This window comes from Amblyomma mixtum, chromosome 4, assembly GCF_055824585.1.
Source record: "Amblyomma mixtum isolate Tamu chromosome 4, ASM5582458v1, whole genome shotgun sequence".
Classification (NCBI taxonomy): Eukaryota; Metazoa; Arthropoda; class Arachnida; order Ixodida; family Ixodidae; genus Amblyomma; species Amblyomma mixtum.
This window is the reverse complement of record NC_143015.1, coordinates 6,699,702-6,724,357: the sequence shown is the minus strand read 5'-3', so window position 1 is coordinate 6,724,357 and position 24,656 is coordinate 6,699,702. Positions and strand designations below refer to the sequence as shown.

Below are 24,656 nucleotides of genomic sequence, written 5' to 3'. Positions count from 1 at the left end.
CTAGCACTCCATCACGGGCGGCCCGCCGCAGTGGAACGTCCGGGCCATTTGTTCAGAGTGGACGGCGTGGTACCTGCAAGTGTCCACTGAGGCCTCGTCACCGCACAGCGTCTGGCAGAAGCGCATGAGGAAGAGCTGCCTGCTCCTTCGGTCGTCCCTCCACCACCAGGGAGCGACTTCTCGGCGATGGGCCTCCGCAGACAGCAAGGCCACGTCCAGGGCCCAGTTCACGAAGAAGAGAAACTGGGCTTCTATCCCGGAGACAGTCCTCCCGAGAACTGCGGACGCCGCCTCTTTGGTGCACTCCACTCTGTCCTCCACGACGTCCACCAGCTCGACCCGCTGCGGGTCAGCGACCCTTTCGAAGCTGCTCTTTGATCGCGCACGGACGGGGATGCATCCTCCACGCGCTCGGCTGCTCGGGACTTCTCGGTCCGGATTCGGCCCTGCTGTCGACCCCTGACGGGATAACAAGGAATCGTCCCCCAGCTCCTTCTTCAGTACGGCAGCCCTGATCCACTGGGTGGTCAGCCATACGCCGAGCGTTGGGAAGTTCACTTCCGGCCCGGAAGTGGCGTACGCCATGTCCGCCGCAATGAAGTTGGCCGGCACGAGCACTGTCCACTGGTCGTCGACTTCGCCCATCGCGATGTCCCCGCCAAGGAGACGCTCGACGGCGCGGTCCTCGTATTCCGTGTCCACGGCATCCCGGCTCGCCCGGATGACGTTCAGGAGGAAGCGGTGGTCGTAGTCGGCAGGCGCGATTCCCGCCGGAGCGGTGGGAGGCCAGGCCGATACGTTGCGCTCACCTGGGAACAGATGGATTGCTCGGGCTCCTGAGCCCTACTGAGTCTGCTAAACACACACGCTTTGGAAAGGAAAGGAGGAATACGTTCAAGGCGCAGAAAGCTCTCCCATGCATCCTTTTTAAGATTCATCAGACTCGGCGCAGTGCACAGGTCTACTCTAGCTTTTTAAGAGTGAGCTAACAGCGTCTTCGATACTCCTTCTCTAAGCAGCTCAGGATAATGGTTTTTAACCACCACACGCTCGAACAAATTTCGAACGATACTGCCATGCCTTTTAGCTAAGTGGTAGTTAAGATAGCCAAGTTTGTGACATTCGAGCCACAGACAGGACAAGCGCAAGCTAGCAACAGGTTTTGTTCTAAAGTGACTTACATCAATGAAAATTCCAGGCGGAACATGCTAGTGAGCATAAAAAACAATGAGTGCGTGTGCCTGTGTTCTTAATCGGACCGCAACAGAATGCATCATTGTTGCTGATAATGCGATGACCGCTGCAGTCACTTCGACGTCTACGTCCGTATTTCTCATGTCTTCTCCCTTTCTTTCAGAGCAACACCGTAAAATCCCAATAGTTACTACTCGCTCCGAGTTTGAATGTTGGCTGTAGTTACCATCGCAGAAACTGGAGGCGGAGGACGAGAGAGCAGCGCGCTTACCGATAACCGCAATTGGTATGTGATCCAGGTCGCTCTCGCTGAGCCGAAGCTCCATCGCGGTGGGACTGCGGACGAAAGCTCGCCGGAGTGACTCCCTCATGACATGAAACTCGGCGAGTCCCGTCGGTCCCACCAGAGTTTGGGTCACCCAGTGCGGGAACAGCGCCTTGAAGTGGTTGCCCGTTATTTTCAGGCACGTACTGGTGACGTATCGGTCGTTGACGCCGTCTCCGTGAGGGAACGCGTAGGCGTACTTCATGACCTGGGCCACATCAGTATCGCAAAGGCAGTCAGGCGTGTGACTACACTGAGAGGAGGTCGAGTGGGTAGATGTCAGAACGTCGCACGAAATTTCTATATTACGGATTCTTATCTTTAGGCCATTGGGAAACAATATGGGCAGTTTTTTGTTTCTCATCTACGCCTTAAGGAATATGTTGTCATGACGATTTCTACCCGCTGTATTGAAACGGTGTCTATGACATTTGGCTGCTCAAACGGCGACCGCATTTCGGTAGAGGCGAAATGAAAAAGCACCTGCGTGCTGTGTGTGCGACGTTGGTTGGCATGAACGCAGGGGGGAGGAATCAAGCGCAGCATTGCACAATGGCTTACCTCATGGCTCGCGTGCCTCTCTGCGACTTTGTATCCAACGTATCATACCGTTAAGATCGCAACTGTTGATAATGCTTGTAGGGTTTGAAACTGGGAGAGATAAATGCGTATTCCCCGTTTAAGCGCGGCTGACTCAGTTCAAAACCGCGCTGACCCCACCCCGTGGTCGCGTACGCTACTGAGCGCACGCCGACCACGGCGGGCCGTGCTCTGCGGGAACAAAGGAACGACACACTGGCTGACACAAACAAGGCATTTATTGCTATAGCAACAATAACGCCAGCTGGCAACAAAATACACTGAGGAATCTAGGATGTCCGACTCACCAGCACGGCTACGAGCGAACGTCCGCCCACGGTAGGGCAAAGGGATAAACTCCGAGGCCCGACGGAACGAGCTGAGGGGAAGAAGTTTCCACACGAGAACGCCCGCGGCCAAGAGCGGAGCTTTGCGCGTGAACGTCCAACACGCTTCCCGATGCGGAGCAGAAGAGACCTAGCCTTCCCCCGCGCGCGAGCGGCCAAACACGCCATCCGTGGCGCTGCTGTCGCTGCGACGCGAGCGCCCTCCCCTGTTAGCTAGAGTAACCAAACTAAAGGGAGTGTTTTTCGGGGGCAGCTAACAACAGTGGGGTGCAGTGCGGGAAAGTGAACGCAGGGGACGAAGGCGTCCCCACATCCCCCCAACCTTAAATAGACCCACGCGCCTGCAAGTTACATGCTATGGAGGAGTCTCCTGGTCTTCATGCACTTGAGGCAGGTCGTGCAGCGGAGGTCACGCCGACAGGGTGCACGCAGTCTTCCGCGGTATTCCGAAGGCGGCGTGAAGGTCTCCGCTGGGACGACTCGCATGGCCCGCGGACTATGTGCCCGCAGGCCCGCGATGAGGAGGGCTGGTTGACCACTGCAGGCCAAGATTCCGCAGTAGTCGCCAGGGCAACAGCAGCCAGAGGTGGCTGCTGTCTGGTCTCGCCACAGCTGCCCCGGATGGATGCGGCGAACAGGATACATTCCGCTCCGTCGCAGCAGGCGGCAGCGAGACGATGTGCACAGGACAGCAAGCCGCAGTGGCTCCGCTGGATCTGAAAGATTGCCAAAACACACTCCGCATGCCTTTAACGTAGGTCACGGGAGGGGAAACGGCGTACACAAAGGCCTGGTGGCTCAATGCTCAACTCGCTAGCAAAACGTGTCGGGCGGCTGTGCAATGCAAAGTTCGAGTGAACAAAGCCCTTTCTTGAGTTGAACGAGAATGCTCGGTTCATGCGAGGTTAAAAAAAACGGGTGGGCCAGCAAAGTGCGCCCCCTCTCAATACCACGGTCCGGTGGTCGTGTCACTTTTGACAAGGTGCAGGCAGCTATGAATAGCCTTAGGCCTCACTACCACTGTGAAGGTCGACGACCCCCAACAAAAGAAAGACCCGAAACGGGTTTCGTGCGCGCAGCCGCGAGGAGACATCAGCGTTGTGGGGTGGTCCTCCCCGCTCACTGCACGAAGCAGCTGTTGAGTGATCGGCGCCCACCGTATCGGACGGTGTCGGAACGCCCGGTGCCGAGCTGCAATACCAGCGAGCTCGTTACGGCACCCGTGGCCCCAGGCCACCCGGCTCCCAGAGTCGAAAAAGAGACAGCGAGAAAATATATACAGAAAACTCGGACCACCCACGCGGCTTCCGTACTCACTCGCTTCGGGCTCGGCAACTCCGCGGGCGCTAGGCCTCGCGCTCCCTCGATGCGGACCAAGTGGTTCTTGAAGAAACTCCAGGAAGAAAACTTCACAAAAAAAAACATGCTGAGCATGTCGAAAAGTTCAAACATGCTGCAGCGCAATACACCTCGCACTCAAGAAAGCATGCCGCAGGTCCTAGCGATCAAAATTCACTCTAGGCCTAGCACTTGTCAAGTCCGGACAAAGAGCGTTCCTCGAACCGAACAGACTGTCGTCCAATGTTCCAAGAGCAGGCCCCACGTTGGGCGCCAGATGTAGGGTTTGAAACTGGGGGAGATAAATGCGTATTCCCCGTTTAAGCGCGGCTGACTCAGTTCAAAACCGCGCTGACCCCACCCCGTGGTCGCGTACGCTACTGAGCGCACGCCGACCACGGCGGGCCGTGCTCTGCGGGAACAAAGGAACGACACACTGGCTGACACAAACAAGGCATTTATTGCTATAGCAACAATAACGCCAGCTGGCAACAAAATACACTGAGGAATCTAGGATGTCCGACTCACCAGCACGGCTACGAGCGAACGTCCGCCCACGGTAGGGCAAAGGGATAAACTCCGAGGCCCGACGGAACGAGCTGAGGGGAAGAAGTTTCCACACGAGAACGCCCGCGGCCAAGAGCGGAGCTTTGCGCGTGAACGTCCAACACGCTTCCCGATGCGGAGCAGAAGAGACCTAGCCTTCCCCCGCGCGCGAGCGGCCAAACACGCCATCCGTGGCGCTGCTGTCGCTGCGACGCGAGCGCCCTCCCCTGTTAGCTAGAGTAACCAAACTAAAGGGAGTGCTTTTCGGGGGCAGCTAACAACAGTGGGGTGCAGTGCGGGAAAGTGAACGCAGGGGACGAAGGCGTCCCCACATGCTTAACACCTGCATCTCCTGCTTTCAGTTGTTTCAGTTCCAGGACGGACATATATGCGCCCGAAAACAATCACTAAGCGAAATAATAACGGCTAAAGAAAGTCCCATAGCCAAACATGTTTTAGGCCACCAGAACGGGAAAAGTTTTAAAATTACTGGTTTAATGGCCTGCCCGGCAAACAAAGCGGTCTTCGTCACACAGCTGCACACTGGTTATGCACGAGAACCCTTCAGGTTCCACACTGTTCTGGGAAAATTATTGCTCATGAGGTTTTTTTGCGTGCCTTATTATTCATGAGACATTGTTTATTTGCTGAGCAATGAACCAAGGTACTTGCAAAACCAGACGTTAATACGGTAAGTGCATGGCTCATTGCAGCAAGTGTGAAAACCAACAGTCCATGAAATCAAGGATATGAAAGGAAGGTATTGTTGTTGCTGTTTTGGTCATTTGATCTACAAATGGAATATAATTGGGAACTAACTTGAGATACGAAAAACAAGCAGGCAATAAAACACACTTGCGAAAAGGCGGGAAGAATGTCTTTCTTAGTGCTGGCATTAACAAATTTTGCACTTTTCGTGCCCTTATGTCTGGGAAGTTGGAAGTATCCACGGATTCATTTTAGCCTGAAACGAAGCCGGGACGCGGTAATGTTGATTCCTATACTCGAGCGGCACATCGAAATAAGCTCTTAGACGATCGCCGAATAGCGTAGAGAACAGGAGAGGACGAATCAAAACAAAGCGCTAGATGCGAAGCTTCCGCTGACGCCTGACACAGTCGTGAAGCGCAACGCCAGAACGTCGCTCCTGGCCGCCATTCACTCTCCCATTACAACTGTGTGGCCCAAAAGAAGCACACATTCATCACCTGCGCGACCAGGACCAGTGAGGTGTAGACGTAGGCCGTGCGGGGCTTGGCGGCCACGGCAGCCATGGCTGCCTGCATCTCGGACAGGCACCTGGCGGAGACCACGGTGTCGGCCGTGTGGACGGGGACGCCGTTGGGAAGAGCGCGGTTGAGGGCGTCCTCGAAGCTGGCGCCGAAGAAACTCTGTCTCCCCACGAATCCGGCGGTGACGTTCACGAACCGCTCCAACGTGAGCACTTCTTCCACGGCTCTGGGAGGAACACACACTCATTACTGCCAGTCATGCCCACTTTTAGTGGGTTTAAAGTTGAAACTATCAAGATTCTAGACCGTGTTGTTCGCCACTCGAGTGTTGGTTAAGACGCCCCCTTGGCAGTGACTGAGCGAAAGGACGACAGACCGCACTACAAGTTATGACTTTCCCTACCAGTACGGATAACTGATGCGCGCAATAGGACACCTCCGAGTAAATTTCCAGTATACTCTCCAACCCCTATATTCGCTAAAAGAGACACAAGTTTTCGTTCTTTTCACACACAATAACAGATTGGAATAAGCTAATTCAACCATTTTCCCATGAGTTTTGGCGAATTATTGCTATATAGTGTTTTTTTTTTAAGTGTTGCGTCTTTTGTGATTTGATTGACTTGTTCGCCCACCCTCCTGAGACTCAGTGACCGCAGTATTTTGTAAATAAATAAATAAAAAATATGGCCGCTCCGTTTCTTCTATGTAGAAGATGCAGTTCAAACAGAGGAAACAGATGTTAGCAGGTTTCATGACAAGTCACATTAGCCCCGTCAGTCAGCTTACTGCATACGCTGGGTCGACATGCGCAGTTAAGCTCTGTACAATGTGTTCCGCCTTTGCAATACTAGTAATTTCCTGCTATATGCGATACTTTTCTTCAGGTTTGATTTTTCTAACTTGTTTTGATGAAGGATCGACTTCCAACAACGATCTTAGCACGTGCAGTCTTTGCCAAAAGTAACCAGGCAGGCGCGAATCGTCCAGGAGCGGGAGGGTGGTAGTGAGGTGCCATTGCGTTCGCCGGTGCTTGCTGGTGATAGGATAATAAATCTTTTAATGCCCAATAGAAAGAGGGTAGCTAGAGGGCTACCCGCCTAGTAGACGGCCGAAAGGTCTTGGATTTTGCTGGCGAGATTAATCCCAAGCAACCACAGATATCCGTCGGACGTACGAGCTAGATCCGAACGTCCTTTGCCGAGATCGGACGTCCATCGGACGTACGAACACAATCCGATTTCGGATATCCGTATTCGTACATCCGCCGGACGTACGGACAGTGTCCACTTTTGTATATCCGCATGAGAGACGAGGTGGACGTCCGAAGGATGTAAGGTCGAGTATTTTCCCAGGCCATGCCCAAGCAACCACCGATATCCTTCGGACGGCCGACAGAGGTCTGTTTCGGATGTTCTGTACGTCCGCTGAACATCCGCAAACAGCCGGTAGACGTCCGTCGGCCGTCCGAAAGGTGGCCAAAGGTATACGGTTCGCCGGCCGACGGACGTCCAGTTGAGTACGTCCATTGGCGGATCTTTCTCGAATATTCGCATATATGGTGCATGCGTGCTTTTTTCACTCCGCGCGATGCAATAAAACAAAAAACAGTTCGATGCATAGCAGGCATATTTTATTGTGGTTGATACATCAGCAGAGCAATGGGTTATATTGGGGAAATTTCTTAAATGTGACTCTTCAAATGTGGTAAGTTTGGGACACACATCCGTAATCTTCCCACCCACAGTATTTCTGAAATAAAAAGAACGCGGGAAACATCAGTCATGTAAAACAAATGGCACAATGCAGCAGCCCAAGTAAAAACATTGGAACCAATTAATAGAAGTGTTTAATGCTGCAAGTATAACAGACAATGCACTTTAACAAACACCTCAATAAGTATAAGACAATAACAGCTCTCACTTTCCACACCATATTTGACAATGTATATGTTCTTTATTTATTCTCATGGGCCTTAGCGCACTAACCTGCGCAGCACTGTACGCGACTGTGCACAGAAAGCCGCAAAGCTTCCGTTGCGAACCACTGCGAACTACACGTGCTTGCTATGGTCTGCCTTTCACAGAGAACCTAGCGATGCCTTAAATATTAACAAGATGCGAAAATACTCCGTCCCGCAACTTTGAAGAGGAGTGGGAATTAGCCGCGCGAGTCGAGGGCTCCCGAAAGTGTGAGAACAGCACACACTTGTGGAAGCCATCTCCTCGCGCTTACTGCTCCCACTGTCCTGTGAACGAATGTTATATGAGCATGCATGCTGCATTGTCCTAGAAGCAAGTTCCAAGAAGTGTACTGGATACATACCTTCGTAGGCAATCACATGTGCACTAAGCCTTCTTTAAACCAAGGTCGACGCAGTACGGGATTCCGGTGTTCCAGAAGAGCTTCAGGAGCTTCCCGTATCTTTCGAATTGCTTAAGCTACATACTACTTTCGTCCACAGACCGAACAAAGCCACACATTATAATAACAGAGCTATAACGCTCTGCGCGACAACACTACGCGACAAATTAACAACAGCGCTACGGAGCCGTACTGATGGATTGGATTGGACTGACCGCGAACTGACATCTATGATGATGGTGATAGCAGAATGCGCGGGAGTTTTGATACTTACGGGTGGTTTCAATGGCAAGTTTAGCTAGCAAAACGGTGGACATGTCGCACAACTCCACTAATTTGGAGGTTTTATAAATATAAAACTAGTCATTGAGTTCTTGCAAAATTCTGCAACACCTGCTTCTCTTAGATAAATTTAGCTCGTTGGCGGCTCTTGCACTGCAGGTAGGATTGGAATCGTACCAATTTACAAACGTCTTCGCGTCAAACCCTCCAACTGATGCAAATAAAACAGTATACATACACGAAAAACTCGAATTTTCTGTGAAATAAAAAACGTCCATACTCATGGCCTGGGAAAATACTCGACCATACATCCTTCGGACGTCCACCTCGTCTCTCATGCGGATATACAAAAGTGGACACTGTCCGTACGTCCAGCGGATGCACGAATACGGATATCCGAAATCGGATTGTGTTCGTACGTCCGATCTCGGCAAAGGACGTTCGGATCTAGCTCGTACGTCCGACGGATATCTGTGGTTGCTTGGGTGAGTATGGACGTTTTTTATTTCACAGAAAATTCGAGTCTTTCGTGTATGTATACTGTTTTATTTGCATCAGTTGGAGGGTTTGACGCGAAGACGTTTGTAAATTGGTACGATTCCACTCCTACCTGCAGTGCAAGAGCCGCCAACGAGCTAAATTTATCTAAGAGGAGAAGCAGGTGTTGCAGAATTTTGCAAAAACTCAATGAATAGTTTTATATCTATAAAACTTCTCCAAATTAGAGGAGTTGCGCGACATGTCCACTGTTTTGCTAGCTAAACTTGCCATTGAAACCATTCGTAAGCATCAAAACTCCCGTGCATTCTGCTATCACCATCATCATATATGTCAGTTCGCGGTCTGACCAATCCAATCCATCAGTACGGCTCCGTAGCCATGTCCGTAGCGCTGTTGTTGATATGTCGCGTAGTGTTGTCGCGCAGATCTTTATAGCTCTGTTATTATAAAATATGGCTTTGTTCGGTCTGTGGACGAAAGTTGTATGTAACTTAAGCAATTCGAAAGATACGGGAAGCGCCTGAAGCTCTTCTGTAACACCGGAATCCCGTACTGCGTCGACCTTGGTGTAAAGAAGGCTTAGTGCACATGTGATTGCCTACGAAGGTATGTATCCAGTACACTTCTTGGAACTTTGCTTCTAGGACAATGCAGCATGCTCATATAACATTCGTTCACAGGACAGTGGGAGCAGTAAGCGCGAGGAGATGGCTTCCACAAGTGTGTGCTGTTCTCACACTTTCGGGAGCCTACATCACACAGCTGCGGGAGCCCTCAACTCGCGCGACTAATTCCCACTCCTCTTCAAAGTTGCGGGACGGAGTGTTTTCGCATGTTGTTAATTTTTAAGGCATCGCTATGTTCACTGTGCCTATATAAAGAGTGACAACGCGCGAAAGGCAGACCATAGGAAGCACGTGTAGTTCGCAGCGCAACGGAAGATTTGCGGCTTTCTGTGCACAGTCGCGTACAGTGCTGCGCAGGTTAGTGCCCTAAGTCCCAGCTGTTATTGCCTTATACTTATTGAGGTGTTTGTTAAATTGCATTGTCTGTTACACTTGCAGCATTAAACACTTCTATTAATTGGTTCCAATGTTTTTACTTGGGCTACTGCATTGTGCCATTTGTTTCACATGACTGATGTTTGCCGCGTTCTTTTTTATTTCAGAAATCCTGTGGGTGGGAAGATTACGGATGTGTGTCCCAAGCTTGCCACATTTGAAGAGTCACATTTAAGTAATTTTCCGAATGTAACCCATTGCTCTGCTGATGTATCATCAACCACAATAAAATATGCGTGCTATGCATCAAATTGTTTTTGGTTTTATTGCATTGCGCGGAGTGAAAAAAGCACGCATGCACCATATATGCGAATATTCGAGAAAGATCCGCCAATGGACGTACTCAACTGGACGTCCGTCGGCGGGCGAACCGTATACCTTTGGCCACCTTTCGGACGGCCGACGGACGTCTACCGGCTGTTTGCGGATGTTCAGCGGACGTACAGAACATCCGAAATAGACCTCTGTCGGCCGTCCGAAGGATATCGGTGGTTGCTTGTGTTACCGCTAATGACGTTGCTGTGATCCCTTACGCTCGCTGCGTGGATGATAAAAACTTGGTGAGTAATACGTTGTACGGCCGGCGATCACAGTGCGGTTGCAGCGCGGTAGAACTGAGGGAGGGCGCTGAGCGCTGCAGAGGGGATCTTCGATCCTTTTGGACAAGCCCTGCGAAGTTGGCATACACCACTTTTACGCTTCATAATTGTAGCGAGCGCTTTGGTTTGATACACCACTCGCGAAACAGATTGGCAAAACAGCGCTTTTTTGCGCGTTTCAAGAGCCTGCACATCGTAACAGGTGCACGAATCTTGAAATTCAAGCAGCCTTTATTCGCAGTGTCATACGTACTGCAGCGTAATACGCTTCGAGTTCGAAAACATGCGGATTCTTTGGAGTCCTTTCCAACTTTCTTGCCGGTTTTTTGTTTTGTTTTTTATGACGCATCTGCCTGCTCCTTGACTACGGTTTTTAAAATTTGTAAATACTTTATTGTAATGTTTTGTTGAGTTAGCTTGGAAGTAAGGTTTCTGTTTAAGAAAAAAATTGCCGGACGTCTTTTTCGCGCGCAGCAATAAAGCACGCCAAATTACTTGCTCATTAACTACTGCCGCCTTTTATATCCGGACAACACGGTCTTGAATTCATTCCCGAAGAAAATAAACTGAGCTAATGGTGCCAGAACCAGAATATACTTTTGCACTTGACACCCCAATTCTTCGTTCAGTGCCACGGACAGATTAAGGGCATCAGCATCTCATTGACAGCCATTGTACGCAACACCTAGGGGTGGTCTAAGTCAAACCTTACTCACTCATTTTGATCGCACGGAAGTGCCGGCCGTACATTTTACGCACCAAGTTTTTATCATCCACGCACCGAGCGTGAGGGCGCTAAGGACGCTAAGCAACGTGAAGAGCGTTTATCTCGGAGCAAGCGCCAGCGAACGAAGCGCCACCTCAAAACTGCGCTCCCGCTCCCTGGCCGTTGGCGGTTGCCTAGTTTCTTTTAAATAATTTTTATTTTCTTTTATGGGGGTTTAACGTCCCAAAGCGACTCATGCTATGAGGGACGCCGTGGTGGAGGGCTCCGGAGGTTTCGACTAACTGGGTTCTTTAAACAAACACGGTACCATGTTTGGAAAAAAGTAAGCAGGTTGCCCTTACCACGTCTCATCGTAAGGAAGACATTTCTAGAGGAGGATGACGGCGCAGGTTCGCGTCCCGCAGGCTACTGTGCCGCCTCCGACAAGCGCTGCCGACAGCACTGTCGCTGCCCCGCCCCCTGTCTTCTTTTTCCGCGCTCACAACAGCCTAGTTACTTTCACAAACACAGGACGTCGGTATAAGTGTTAAGGCCGTACCGAAACTAATGATCAACAATTTTTTATACGCAAGTGTCAAAGTGAAAAGGAATGGAAGTTTGTAGGTGTGTGGAGCCATATTCCTCGCTCAATCACAAATTGCCATTTGGCATCAACTGGTTCCGTCATCTTTCCACCAGTGCAATAGAGGAAATGTAAGTCCACGGCGTCTCGTTTCATCAACGTGTCACCATAAAATGACGCATCCGAAAAATACTTCTTCCGCGAAAATTAACCAGGACCTTGAGCATGCTCACGCAGCCGCGTGCATGGTCTCGAGTAGTGTTTTAATATGGGTCAATTGTTTTAAAAACGGCCAGAGGAGCATTGAAGATCGGCCTCGGAGTGGTCGCTACGACGGAAGCAAGCAAGGATACAGGTGGTGTAGGGCACAGCGTAGTTCAGGAGATGATTAAAAGGCTAGGTTCCCGGTGAATCTGCACCCGCTGCGTTCCACGCCTATCGACCAAGGTTCACAATGATTCTGCGTAAAACCACTCAGAACTTCTTCAGTAGTGTCGAAATTGATTTCGTTCTGTGGATTGTTACAGGTTATGAAAGCCGCTCTGACGACAATGAAACAAAAAATGAAACCACAAAGCATGCAATGGCGCCGCTTAAATTCTACGTGACAAAAAACGCGGAAAATCTGCGGCCAGCTGCCAGAGTTATGGTCGCCGTCTCCTGGTAACTGACAGGCTTCATTTCGGTTGATATCCTCGAACTAGGACAAGCCGTAATCGCTGCTCAATACGTTTAAACACGGAAGAAACTCCGCTGCCCATGGATGGATAAGCGACTTTCAAGACAAGTGGGATTGCTGCTCGACCATGCAGGCCGTCGCGTTGCTGCTAACCCGTCAGTGCAGAAAATTTACGAAATGGGGCTGAAAGTTCTTGCGCACTCGACTTAGAGCCCTCAACTGACTCCTTCGGACTTCCACTTGTTCAGACATGGAAGAAACGCGACGCCAACGATTTTGCACATCAGAACCGATCCCTGCAGCTGTGCGCCACTGCCTCTAGAAGGCTGGAGCGGAGATCTATCTTACGGGCATTTCCAAGCTACCGAATCGGTGGGAAAAGCATGTGTGGGATAAAAAGGGTACTATCTGGACATATTAACAAAAACATGAAGAATAAAGTGCCGAAGTTTCTTTTTTCGGTATTGTTGATTATTAGTTTATCTACCGCCTCGGACAAGAAGAATCAAGCGACTGACACATACGTGGTGGCAGCTACTGCTGTAGCTGATCTCAAGTTCCTTAGTAAATAATGCTCAGTTTGCAGACTATACAAATTTCACAGCAGCCGAAACTCAATCTCGCAATTACAAAAAAAAAAAGCTTTTTCATTTGGCCTCGATGCACTGGTAGCTTTTTATTAGCCTGTTAGTTTACCGTGCAATAACATAGCAGCATGAACTCTGCAATGTCTTGTGCCATGTTCGGACGCTTTGTCCGCCAGTCAGGGAACATGGCCGGCGATTTCTTTTTAAACGCTGACACTGATGAAATTCAACATTGACACCTTCTGAGAAATTAATTTCATAAAACCACAATTTCTTTTTCTACAGCGCAGTGACACCTCAGTTGTATTTCTCTCACTTGTGAACGTCGACGTCGATGTGGAGGAGGGCGTCCACACCGTCAACGCCGAGACCCATGTCGCTCAGTGCCGCCCGAAGGAAGGGAACCACGTTAGCGACGCCCAGCGAGGAACGCAGGCTCTGTCCCATCTCTACGTGGACGGTCCCTGCCCTGGAGAAGACTCTGATCACGGAGGACAGCCCGGACCGCAAACTGGATCCTGCCACGAAGTTGAGGAGGGGCGCCATGGTCACCGACTCGTTGGTGGTGGTCGCAGTGTGCCCGATGCCCAGCGCAGACACGATGTCGGCAGCCGTCGCGATCGGCTCGTCTCTCCTGAGGATGAAGGAGCGGCAGCTGTTGTAGAAGGCGGCCATGCTGCCTTCCCCGTGGCCGTACAGGTCCAGGTTGCGCAGGATGTGCCCGAACGACTCGTGGATGGCGGTCGTCATGTTGTCAGTGCTCTCCTGGATGAACGGAGACCACATGGCGCATTTTCAATCTATCAGAGTTTCGTGCACTAGGCTGATCATTAACACACTTTCAGCTTTCATAAGTCGGGGCACGGCACATGATGATGGTTTGTGCACGACGTCCAGAGTGGCTCTTGCAGATGCGCATTTCACTTCGTGCGTTTTCTAAAAGTCTAGGCAGAAGAACCCTTTTTAAAAAAGATAAGCCTACGAGACCATGTGCTCCTTTTTAGAGAGGCCGTTCATTGAGCCAAGTATGTTACGAAGATAGCTCTGCCCTGACACCCTATCACTCATTGTGCTAGGCAGACTTTTTGCTTTGTTTATGCATTCATCCATATATTGCACCGCGCCAAATGAAAGTTAATTTTTATTCGTCGCCTGTATTACGCTTTTGATCACGTCCACTTAAAGAGCCGTTTCGCTGGAAGCCGAAGATCTTCGTTATCTCTTTCTTCCAGGCCCTAGCTGCGCTCGTCAAAAGACTGCGCCACCTTCAATGAAAAGCCAGATTCGTTCAGCCCGATGCTGTTTTGATTTCATTGCCGGTGACGAAATACGCATGTCTATCAATCTGCACGGTTACCTTATATTTTGCTACATTGCGTCCGTGGAAATCACTACTGCGCCTTACAGAATCCGCGATCTCATAACTGTAACATGCATTGAGGGAAAGCTTTTAGAAACAAAGCTTTCTTTTAATTTTGCGTTGATAGCAATCAGGAACCAATCGCACAAAATAATTTCATAATCAACAAGAGAAAAAATGTGAGCACATAAAAATCTCGAAAACAATTTGGGGGTTAAGCGAATAAGCTTAAAAGATCAGTTAAATAAGTCACGCTGATGGTACGTGACAGTTTTGCTCGAAAAATGCCACACCGCTAGGCAAGTTGATCCATGTTCCCGTTCGGAGTGCGCGATGAATTACAACGCAAGACGAGTAGCGTTCACTGTCGTACTTGAGGGGGCTTGTGGTACACGTATGTGGCGCACCCCTTGCAGAGCCTCTCGCTCTTTCCACCGCACAATTCAAGCGTCGTGCAGCGGGAGTACACGAGAGGAATTCCTTCGCTGTACAGTGATAATTATTGTTATACCTCTATAAGGACTCCTTCGGTCAAGCTTACTAGGCTAACTGCGCGCAACAATCGTGCTCAGACCAACGGCAGCCCCATGCCGCCATGCAGTGTTATGGATGGTTCCACAGGACCGCCCCGATTACCCGCATGTCGCTCCTACATGGGTATATGACACCTACTGGCAATTGGTATCCCATAGGGCCGAGGTTGATGTCACTGTACAGAAGTCAGCCTTTGCTTCCGAGATACGCAGGCTCAAAGATTCCGAGATACGCAGGCTCAAAGTGCCAGGGGTGGATCTATGGGGAGCAGTCGAGACGGTCGCAACCCCCCCCCCCCCCCCCTACTCTCCAAGAGAGAAATTTTACTTAAGAACAACATATAGAACCACATCTCTGGACGAAAAGGTTTGGTTTGGTTTATTGGGGTTTAACGTCCCAAAGCGACTGAGGCTATGAGAGACGCCGTAGTGAAGGGCTCTGGAAATTTTGACCACCTGGGGTTCTTTAACGTGCACTGACACCGCACAGCACACGGGCCTCTAGAATTTCGCCTTCAAGAAATTCAGCCGCCGCGGCTGGGATCGAACCCGCGTCTTTCGGGTCAGCAGCCGAGCGCCGTAACCACTGAGCCACCGCGGCGGGGTTGGACGAAAACATGCCCCCCCCCCCCCTCCACACACACACCCTTTCATCTGACTGCTTTCTCCCAGAGTGACGCATAAGTCCGCCTCTGCACACGGCATATGTCTCCCCTTCCAACGCCCGCGGTAGCATATGACGAGGAACTTGTTTTTTGTAGTGAATCACGCCAGTTCTTAAAAGAAACATGACCTAATACGCTGAGAAAACAGCTCCCTGAAACTTTGCTTTTCTGAGTGCTTTGAATAGCAGTAGAAAAAAAAAACTGAACCCTACTGCTAAACAGAAATGTCTGTCGCTCATTGCTGCTTGAGACCTTCCATGCCAATGCTTGCAGAACTTCAGATGCGCAGAACCCTAATTCCTGGGCGCGTACTGCACACACTGTTGGCTACGCTGTTGCGTACAAGCAAAGGTATGTCCTTCGCGTGCGTACCAGTTTGTAAGGGAGTCGTCGTGGGTTCCACCTGCGCCAGTGTCCGCACACAAACTGGTCCAGGCTCGAGCACGGGTCGGCTGACCAGTCCATGGAGTGCGACAGTTGCTCCACCGCCGCCACACAGCCCCCTGCCTGCGCCGATTGGACGCCTCCCGTGCAGAACTGCTTGAGGTCTTCGGGGAGGCGCATTAGTGTCAACTGCCGGAAGGCGACAGACTGCGCCAGAACGGCGAGGCCGATGAGGCCCCCTGCCAGGACCATCGCGGAAGCAATGAGCACCGTTGTGAGCGACTTCCCGAAGCGGCTGCCCGAGGATTTTTCCTTCCGGCTCAGCAAACTCGGCGGCTTTGACGTTCGAACTGCGACAAGACAAGCAGGCCTGGGCCATTAAGGAATGGAAGAACTGTCTCTCTTTAAATCACTTGGGATTTCTGACACTTTTGACGCGTCATTGCATGGTATTTCACAAAGAGACATTTCTGCGAAAGCAGCTTTGGCATTACCAGTAACCTCAACTCCATTCACTGAAAGTTTAATTTCGCATAAATATGCTCCTAACAATGAATACGTCAAGCTCGTGAATCTTTGTCTACTTAAGAATCAATCCAGATTGGCATCGCGTAGTGCCGAGCTTTATGTGCCTCCCACGAATGAACTTTCTTTCCAGGCGAAAAACGAAAAATAGGCATGAATTAATGCAACCAATCTTACATATATACCGTTGCGGTTCCTTGTGAGCGTATCATCTCTTCAAACGCAATTTACCCATTTTATAAAAATGAAAGACGGCGTGGAACGAAGAGAAAGGGATCAAGTAGAAGCGATGACTGCACACTGAAGTGCTTTTCTTGTTGATGCAACTACGAGGAAAGTAATGTGGTGCATGTTTGCTCAAGCAAGTGACAAACAAAGGAACATGCACAAAAACTTTGCTTCTGATGGTAACCATGGCGAAGTTTTGGGCAGATCTCAGTCAGCTGCGTAAGCAACCAATTTCCTGTTCAAGAAGGGTACCTGCCACATTCTGTAGTTACGTGGGCCTCGTGAGGCTAGCGTGGGCGTGACTCCACGACATCTTTAGGAAACTTCGGTTGATTCGAAGAATGGTGAACAACTGTCCCTGTTCCAACATAAATAATATCGGTACCGCAAAAAGTTAGCAGAAAATAATTACTCGCCGTCATGTTCTCTCTGCTGACACCTGTGGGCACCTGTTCGTTCTAGAGGCTGCATTCTTGTCTTCCGTGCTAAGTGCGTTCGATGTTTTCGAAATGTGTCACCAATTAGGTACGCAGAAAATATGCGACACTCACGCATTTCCAATGACTGGAGGCCGGTAGAATAATCAGCCAACGTGTATCGTTGAAGGTGACTAACATGCACCCCCAAATCAGCTGCAGCTGTCACCATGGCGAGAGTTTTGTTTGTACTTTTTGGTTTATGAAGGTTTGACTTCCCAAAGCGGCTCAGGCTATGAGGGACGCGTTAGTGAAGAGCTGAGGAAATTTCGACTGGACTCTTTAGCGTCTGGGACTGGGGTTCTTTAACGTGCACTGACATCGCACAGTGCACGGGCCTCTGGAATTCCGCCTCCATCGAAATTCGACTGCCGCGGCCGGGATCGAACCCGCGTCTTTCGGGTCAGCAGCCGTAACCAGTGAGTCGCCGCGGCCTCACTTCTACTTTGGTTTCTAAGACGCAGGCACGCTCAAACCACTTGCCCAGTTTTTTGCCCGCAGGAACGTTCTCCCGCATCTCGTCCCGTCCGGCCTCGGAGTTTCCCCCTCAGCTTTTCGATATACTGAGGCTAAGAATTCGAGCAAGACATGTATTTTTTATTTATTTATTTATTTATTCATACTGTCAGCTGCTGCCAAGACAGGAGTTGAGATCCTTGAAATAAACAAGAACTAGATGCAGTACATCAGCAGATCACCGCCTTAGGAGAAATACAAAACAATACAACAATACAAATTTATAGGAAAGACAAAATGACATGTGATATGGGTCAAAAACATACCAGTCAAACCAGTCACAAATACTTCATGAGGGCGTTTTCAAAAGCCTTTAAATCCGAACATTGAATCACTTCTTTTGGTAATTTGTTCCATTCGTCAATAGTGCGAACCAGAAAAGAGTATTTGAAGGAATCTGTTCTAAACTCCAGAGGTGTGATATGTTTGGAGTGTTTTGTTCTGCTGCCAGAAGCATTCAGTGGTTTGATGTATCGGTCTAGATTGACCTTACAGCTACCTGTCAGCACATGAAAAAAGAATATCAGTCTGTTAAGCTGCATTTTCTGCTTCACAGTTGTCAGCCCGGCCCTGTTTCTAAGTTCAGACACTGATTGGGTTCTAGAGTACGAGTTAAAAATAAATCTTAGAGCTTTGTTTTGTACCCGTTCACATTTCAATATGTTTTGTTTAGTATACGGCTCCCAAACATGACTAGCGTAAGTCAGCACTGGAAGCACAGCCATCTTGTAAGCAAGTAGTTTTACCTCTACAGTGGCATCATGAAGTTTTCTTCGCAATAACCAGAGCTTCCGCGTGGCCTTATTGCAAACATTGTCAATGTGCGTTGTCCAGTTTAGGTCATGTTTAAGGTGAACTCCTAAGTATTTGACATCGGTTACTTGAGTTAATGCTGTACCATTGATACTGTAAGTGAAGGTTAAAGGGTCTCTTTTGCGTGTCATGCACATAAAAGATGTTTTCGTTGCATTCAGTTCCATTTGCCACTCGTCACACCAGGAACTAATTTTCTCCAAATGGTTGCTAAGTTCTTGCTGGTCAGAAGAGGAATATATTTTTGAATACACAATGGTATCATCTGCATAATGTTTCATCACAACTTGTGGGGAAAAACCTGTGCTCATGTCACTGATATATATTGAAAACAGTAAAGGCCCTATTACCGATCCTTGCGGCACACCTGATCGAACTGATTTTTTAGAACTATGAGTAGAGTTTAATGAAACAAATTGCTCCCTTTGTGATAGGTATGCCTCTATCCATTTCACTAGCTGATTGTTGCCGAGGGTAAAGGACAGTTTTATAAGCAGCTTTCTATGCGATATTCTATCGAAAGCTTTCCGGAAGTCAATAAAAACTATATCGATTTGCCCCTTTCCATCAATAAATTCACAAATCTCATGTACAAGCTCAGTCAGAATTGTGGATGTTGAGTACCCTCGTCGAAAACCGTGCTGATTGATCCCCAGAATGCCGTTTTCCTCCACAAATTTCATCAAGTGGTTGGTCAAAATATGCTCCAGCGTTTTGCAACATGTACTGGTCAGGGAAATTGGTCGGTAATTCATGACATCATCTTTGGGACCTTGTTTATGAATTGGTATTACCTTAGCCAGTTTCCAGTCATTAGGTACTTGACCAGATTCAAGGGATTTCTGGAAAACATCTGCGAGGTAAAATGAACACCACTCTGCATACCGCTTTAAATAAGCATTAGGAATTTCATCAGGACCTGGGGATTTTTTTTCGTCCAGTTTGAGAAGTAGATTGAAAATGCCGGTATGACTTACTTTAAGCTCAGGTAAAGGTTGTATATCAAGAGATTCCGTTTGGGGCGTAGTACCGTCATCCAAAGTAAAAACTGATTCAAAGTATTCATTTACGAGGCATGCCATTTCAGTCCTATCAGTGATAGTTCTATCTTTGCTTGTCAAAAATTCAATGCCAGATTTTGGCTTTGAAACAAATCTCCAAAATTTTCCAGGAGCCGTTTTGATAAAACTAGTTAGTGTTTGACTCATATAAAGGTGCTTTGCTTGGATAATTTCCATTTTCAACTCCTGAGAGAGTACATTAATACACTCGCGAGTTGTTTTAGAGGTGGATTTTTTAGCCCTGTACAGTTACAGACAACCTGTTATTTTTCACATATTCCTTCCTCAAGAAACACTCCGCTAACATTATACTTGACATTCCACTTGAAAGCGTCAATTCTTATAAATACCTCGGCATTCATATTACATATAACCTATCTTAGAGGCTTCACATGATTACATGAGTAACGCTAAACTTTAGGTTACCTGTGACGTAATTTTTCTAGCGCACCATCTTCCTTGAAATCAGTTCTTTATAAAACATTAATACGTCCGCAGCTAGAATACTGAACAGCAGTCTGGGATCCCAGCCATGACTACTTAATTACTTCGCTGGAACGTGTTCAAAGTAACTCCGCTCGCGTCATTCTTTCTAACTATAACCGAGGAGCTAGCATAACGGAAATGAAAGCTAACCTTAGTCTTCAGTCATTGACTTCGCGACAAAAAATTTGCTGGCTAACCCTGTTTCACAAGTTATATTATCACTCCAGCCTACCCATTAAATTATTTCATAGCCCCTATTACCTATCACGTCGCATATCAGTTGCCATCCCCTTATGCAGTTTTTCTGACGCTCATTTTTTGCCCGTACTTCTAAGGAATTGAACGATCTTCCTGATGAAATTGTATCTATTACAGACGTGAATAACTTTCGCAAATCTTTGGGAGGTGTCGTACAAACTCGGACGATTTTTTTCTGCACTAATGTATTTTTGTTTTAGCTAACATTGTATACACAAGATTAATCTTATGTACCCTTTTCCTTTTTCACCATTGTTCGCTCTATATTTTCTGCCCACTCCCCTCTGTAATGTCTGCAAGGCCCTGAGGGTAAAATAAACAAATAAATAAAGAACAGTTCCTGATTGTCATGAAGGAAGCTTTGTTTGTGGTCGGAGAAATAGATGGATATAGGCTCGACTTGCTGCACCAGTGCCTGGTTCTCAACGACGAGGTGTGCGCAAGTATTTCGCGAGGTTGTCATAGACGTGGGAGGCGTTACGAGCGAGAGGAACGGTATGTTCTCCCACATGAGTGGTAGGGAATTTCTCCTTCTTTGTCTTTATATCTACATTAAAGTCCCCACCCACCCTGCTTCAAATAACTATCGCTTCAAATAACTATTGGAAACATTCAATGCAAGTGTCACAGATAATAATAACGAATATCGTATGCCTCGTCTAAAAGATTGTTTTTTAGGATAGAAATCGTTCCAGCGGTAATCACGAATTTCGTGTTCTGAATTGTGCGCAATATCAGATTTGTCGCCGCTTAATTTGCTGAGCAAGATGGGAAAGCTTTAACTTCAGGACTGACTCATGGAAAAAGATCTTGGTGTTGTGGTGATCCAGGTTTCTCTGTGTCTTGTGTTACGGCAGCTGGTGTTTTCTCTAAGTTGTCCACGTACAACGAAGGGATTATTACGATGTCGTAAATGGTATTTAACACATAATGGAAGCCTGTAAAAATATAATGCGAAGATTGGAAGAACATTGTACTTCAGATAGATATTTCTTGCAAGGAAAATGAATGGCGCATTCTCTATGAATCGGGCAGCTTTTTTGTGTTATCGCTGTGTGCCCCAAACTATGCTGCAGTATTGGTTTGGTTTGGTTTATTGGGGTTTAACGTCCCAAAGCGACTGAGGCTATGAGACGCCGTAGTGGAGGGCTCCGGAAATTTAGACCACCTGGGGTTTTTTAACGTGCACTGACACCGCAAAGCTCACGGGCCTATAGAACTTCGCCTTCAAGAAATTCAGCCGCCGCGGCCGGGATGGAACCCGCGTCTTTCGGGTCAGCAGCCGAGCGCCGTAACCACTGAGCCACCGCGGCGGGGGTATGCTGCAGTATTGGATAAGAGACAGTACTAAGGCTTTGTAAAGCAACACATTCACCCGTACTGAAAAAATAAGTCTAAAGCGAGCAAGCACACTAAGAGCTGAGGGCACTTTCGGACAAATGAGTTGTGTGTGTGCATTTCAAGTTAAATTGTTCGAAAAGATGGTCCCCAGCGTTTCTACAGACGTCATAAGTGCTATTGGTAGGCTATTCGAGCCTACTTTGAAGGGTAATGTCCTTCCCTTAGGGAGGTATAGAAAAAGTTTTGTTTTCGTCGGACTGATGCGCAGACAGTCTACTTCTGCCCATGAATGAAGTGCATCGCTTGTTTTTCGTTCCCTGTCGGCTTCGGAAGCGCCTGTGGCAAGAGAGGCTACGCATCAGCAAATGACTCAGACCTGAGCGTTAATCGCACTGTGGAAGGCATTGCGAGCGAAGGTACGAAGAGCGGTTAGAATCAAAAACATGACAAACTGTTTGTGAAGTGTTGCACTTGTGTGGTGCATGAAATACCACTGACCTGCGGAAAGCCGTATATGTGGGCCAAACTGGACGATGCTTGAATGACCGTGGAGCCGAACTCGTGCGGACGTTAAAAGCAGCAGGAGGCGCGCATCTTTCGCAACATTGTGCAGAATGCAGTGTGTGTCACCGAGCGGTAGAACATTCGCCCGGTTAAAAATGCTGGCACTGCAGGATGTGTGAACCACGGTTTCATGAAATAAGCATTCTGGGCAGCAGCAGAGATATACTAAAAGAGAGGAACACATTGTGTTAGTGAAACGTCTGTAACCCTTTTTAAGCGCGAGATTTCTTATGTTGACCGGTTTTGTTGACTGTGTGTGGTCTTGCTTCTGCGCATACCTTTGTTTTCGTTATATTTGCTGGCTTCTCAGCGAGCAAAATTAGATGAAGTTAGTGCTTGTCTTGAGTCGCTCTTCCGTTGTGCTTGTCTATGCAGGCGCTATTGTTCCTTGTCTCAAGTACCATGCACCATCAAGCCCAAATCTGTTTCAATGAATGCTGATCTCCACACCGCGGGCTCGATCCCAGCTGTAGCGGCCTATGTCGAAGAAGTCGCACTACAAAAACGCCCTTGTGCTGCGCGTGTCCTTGTGTGTGTGGACACTCATTGAGGTGCAGATTTATCCGGAGCCCTCCAATGCGGTGCCCTCACAGAACATGCGTCGCTTCGGGACGTTAAGCCCCAGAATTTACAATATTAATAATCAAGTTTTCCACCCCCAAAAAGGTTGCTGGTATACTCAGCAAAACAACCAAGGCTGCTGAATTACGGTACCAATAAAGAAGTAAAAATAAGTACTGCAATAGTGAAATAGTTGCTGTTGTCTGCGTGCTTACCCTCGTATGGGTCTGTCGTGAAAGGAATCTCTTGAACCTGCAGAAGGCTGGAGTCGTCCCCTTCGTCGCGGATGTAGACGTTCTTGCGATCCTTGTCCGTGCTTGGATCGACAAGGGTGGCTGGAATCTCGAGGGATGGAGCTTGTGGCTCCGGTTCATCGCAGACCCACTCGATATCGGACGCCGAGCTCAGGCGACCGAGGCTTTTGAGCGCAGGTTTCTCACGAGATGGTGAGTTCGAGGCCCGCCTCAGCAGGGAAAAGAAGGTGGCGGCCCTGGGGACCTTGCGACCGCTCGCGTGCTTGGTCAACACCGAGGTCCACGAACGTCTCGGTGAATGCCCGGTTGATGTTGACTGCGGAGATGGTGTCGGACTCGGAGAACAGCTCGCCGTGTCTACTTCACCCGGAGTCTGCAGGCCGTGTGACGTCAGTGCCATCTTCTTCCATGATGCGGAGTCAATGGCTTCGGCTTCGGGATGGCATTCGTGTGAAGTCACGGTCGGTGATGTCTCCATCTTGGTAGATCCTCTCTTTCTCAGCCTCCAACCTAAAGGCATAAGCCGGCTCTTCTGTGGTCTGCCGGGCTGTTCACATTCGCGGCCGTATGAAGTCGCCACTGAAGTTCCCCAGCCAATCGTCTCAACGTTTTGGCCAAGGAGTGCAGAGCGGGCGGGAAGCTGTGATCTGTCTAAACGACTCGGGGAATGGTCCTCTCCTTTCGGCGAGGAGGCTTCCGCGCTCTTTCTTTTGTCCGATCGCGGAGAAAAGGTACCTTCTCCAGGCGTGTCCTTGTGGTCTCCAGCGTCCATTGGCTCAATGTGGCTGAGCGATGCCGAAACGGGTGACACCTCTGCTTCGTCCATGCCTCCCAATGCCTTTAAAGAGGAGGGGGCGACAGGTTCGCCGTTGACAGAGTCCTGATCATGTGCCATGGGGCATACCTGCTGCCTTCCTTGGCAGCTGCCACTATCAATTCGCATTCCGGGTGTCTTGTCTTTATCTGGATCATTTACACCGTACTGGAATTCCGAGGTGTCGGGTAGAAAGCGACCGACGCCATAGAGTTTATCTGGAGAAAGAACGGTGCTCTGACGTCCGCAGTCAGCTCGAAGTTCGTCGCGGAAGGCACGACCTTCGGCTTGCACCAAGTCTGCGCCGAACTGAGCAGGGGAGCTCATATCTTCTGCCCTGTAAGCGGCTTCGGGGCTTGCCAGTTCCCATTCAGGAGACTCGAACCTCTCGGTAGGGGACGATGGCAATGACAGCGGAGCCGATGACTGGCTGGAGCTGGTCTTCAGTTCTTTGCTTTGCGAACTGGACCGTCGCATCTTAAAAAGCTTTGCCTTTCCTTATCTGGAGACCTTGAGGAAACGTTAGCGGCTACAAATTTCAGTTGTTCGATGGTTGGAGATGGTGCGAGGGGGGATGGGCGGCTGGCCAGAGCGCGTGTGAATGCGTGTCTTCTTTTTCGTCCATCGCCAAGATGACGCTTGGAACTTTCGTCCTTTCTTAATGCGATAGCATTTCTTGGCTCATCAGTGGCTCATCAGATCCATAGCCAATCCAACACCACCCACATAACAAACCATAGATTGCCTAAACTGGCTAAATAGATAAAGAACAAAAATAAGAATAAAAAATAAAAATAAATGTAGAGAAAACGAAACAAATAGATACAAAAAAGAAAAACATAAAAATTTAGGTAGAAAGACAGGAGAGGGAAATGCGCCGCTCTTAAACAGAAA

General features: G+C 48.8%; 1 protein-coding gene and 1 long non-coding RNA gene across 2 annotated transcripts; one reads left to right on the top strand and one right to left on the bottom strand.

Moving 5' to 3' along the window:
• LOC149345563 (uncharacterized) lies at nt 1-24,239 on the bottom strand. Its single transcript, XM_089585246.1, has 6 exons — nt 22,910-24,239; nt 15,854-16,215; nt 13,240-13,688; nt 5,538-5,787; nt 1,466-1,727; nt 1-809 (listed from the first exon to the last, which is right to left on the bottom strand). The coding sequence occupies exons 1-6, from the start codon at nt 24,237-24,239 to the stop codon at nt 1-3; spliced, it is 3,462 nt and encodes a 1,153-aa protein (XP_089441372.1).
• On the top strand, nt 9,092-10,020 carry LOC149345564 (uncharacterized). The gene is made up of 2 exons (XR_016292017.1): nt 9,092-9,314; nt 9,877-10,020. It is a non-coding gene; the product is annotated as an uncharacterized LOC149345564 (long non-coding RNA).
• Nucleotides 24,240-24,656: the final 417 nt, after the last annotated feature.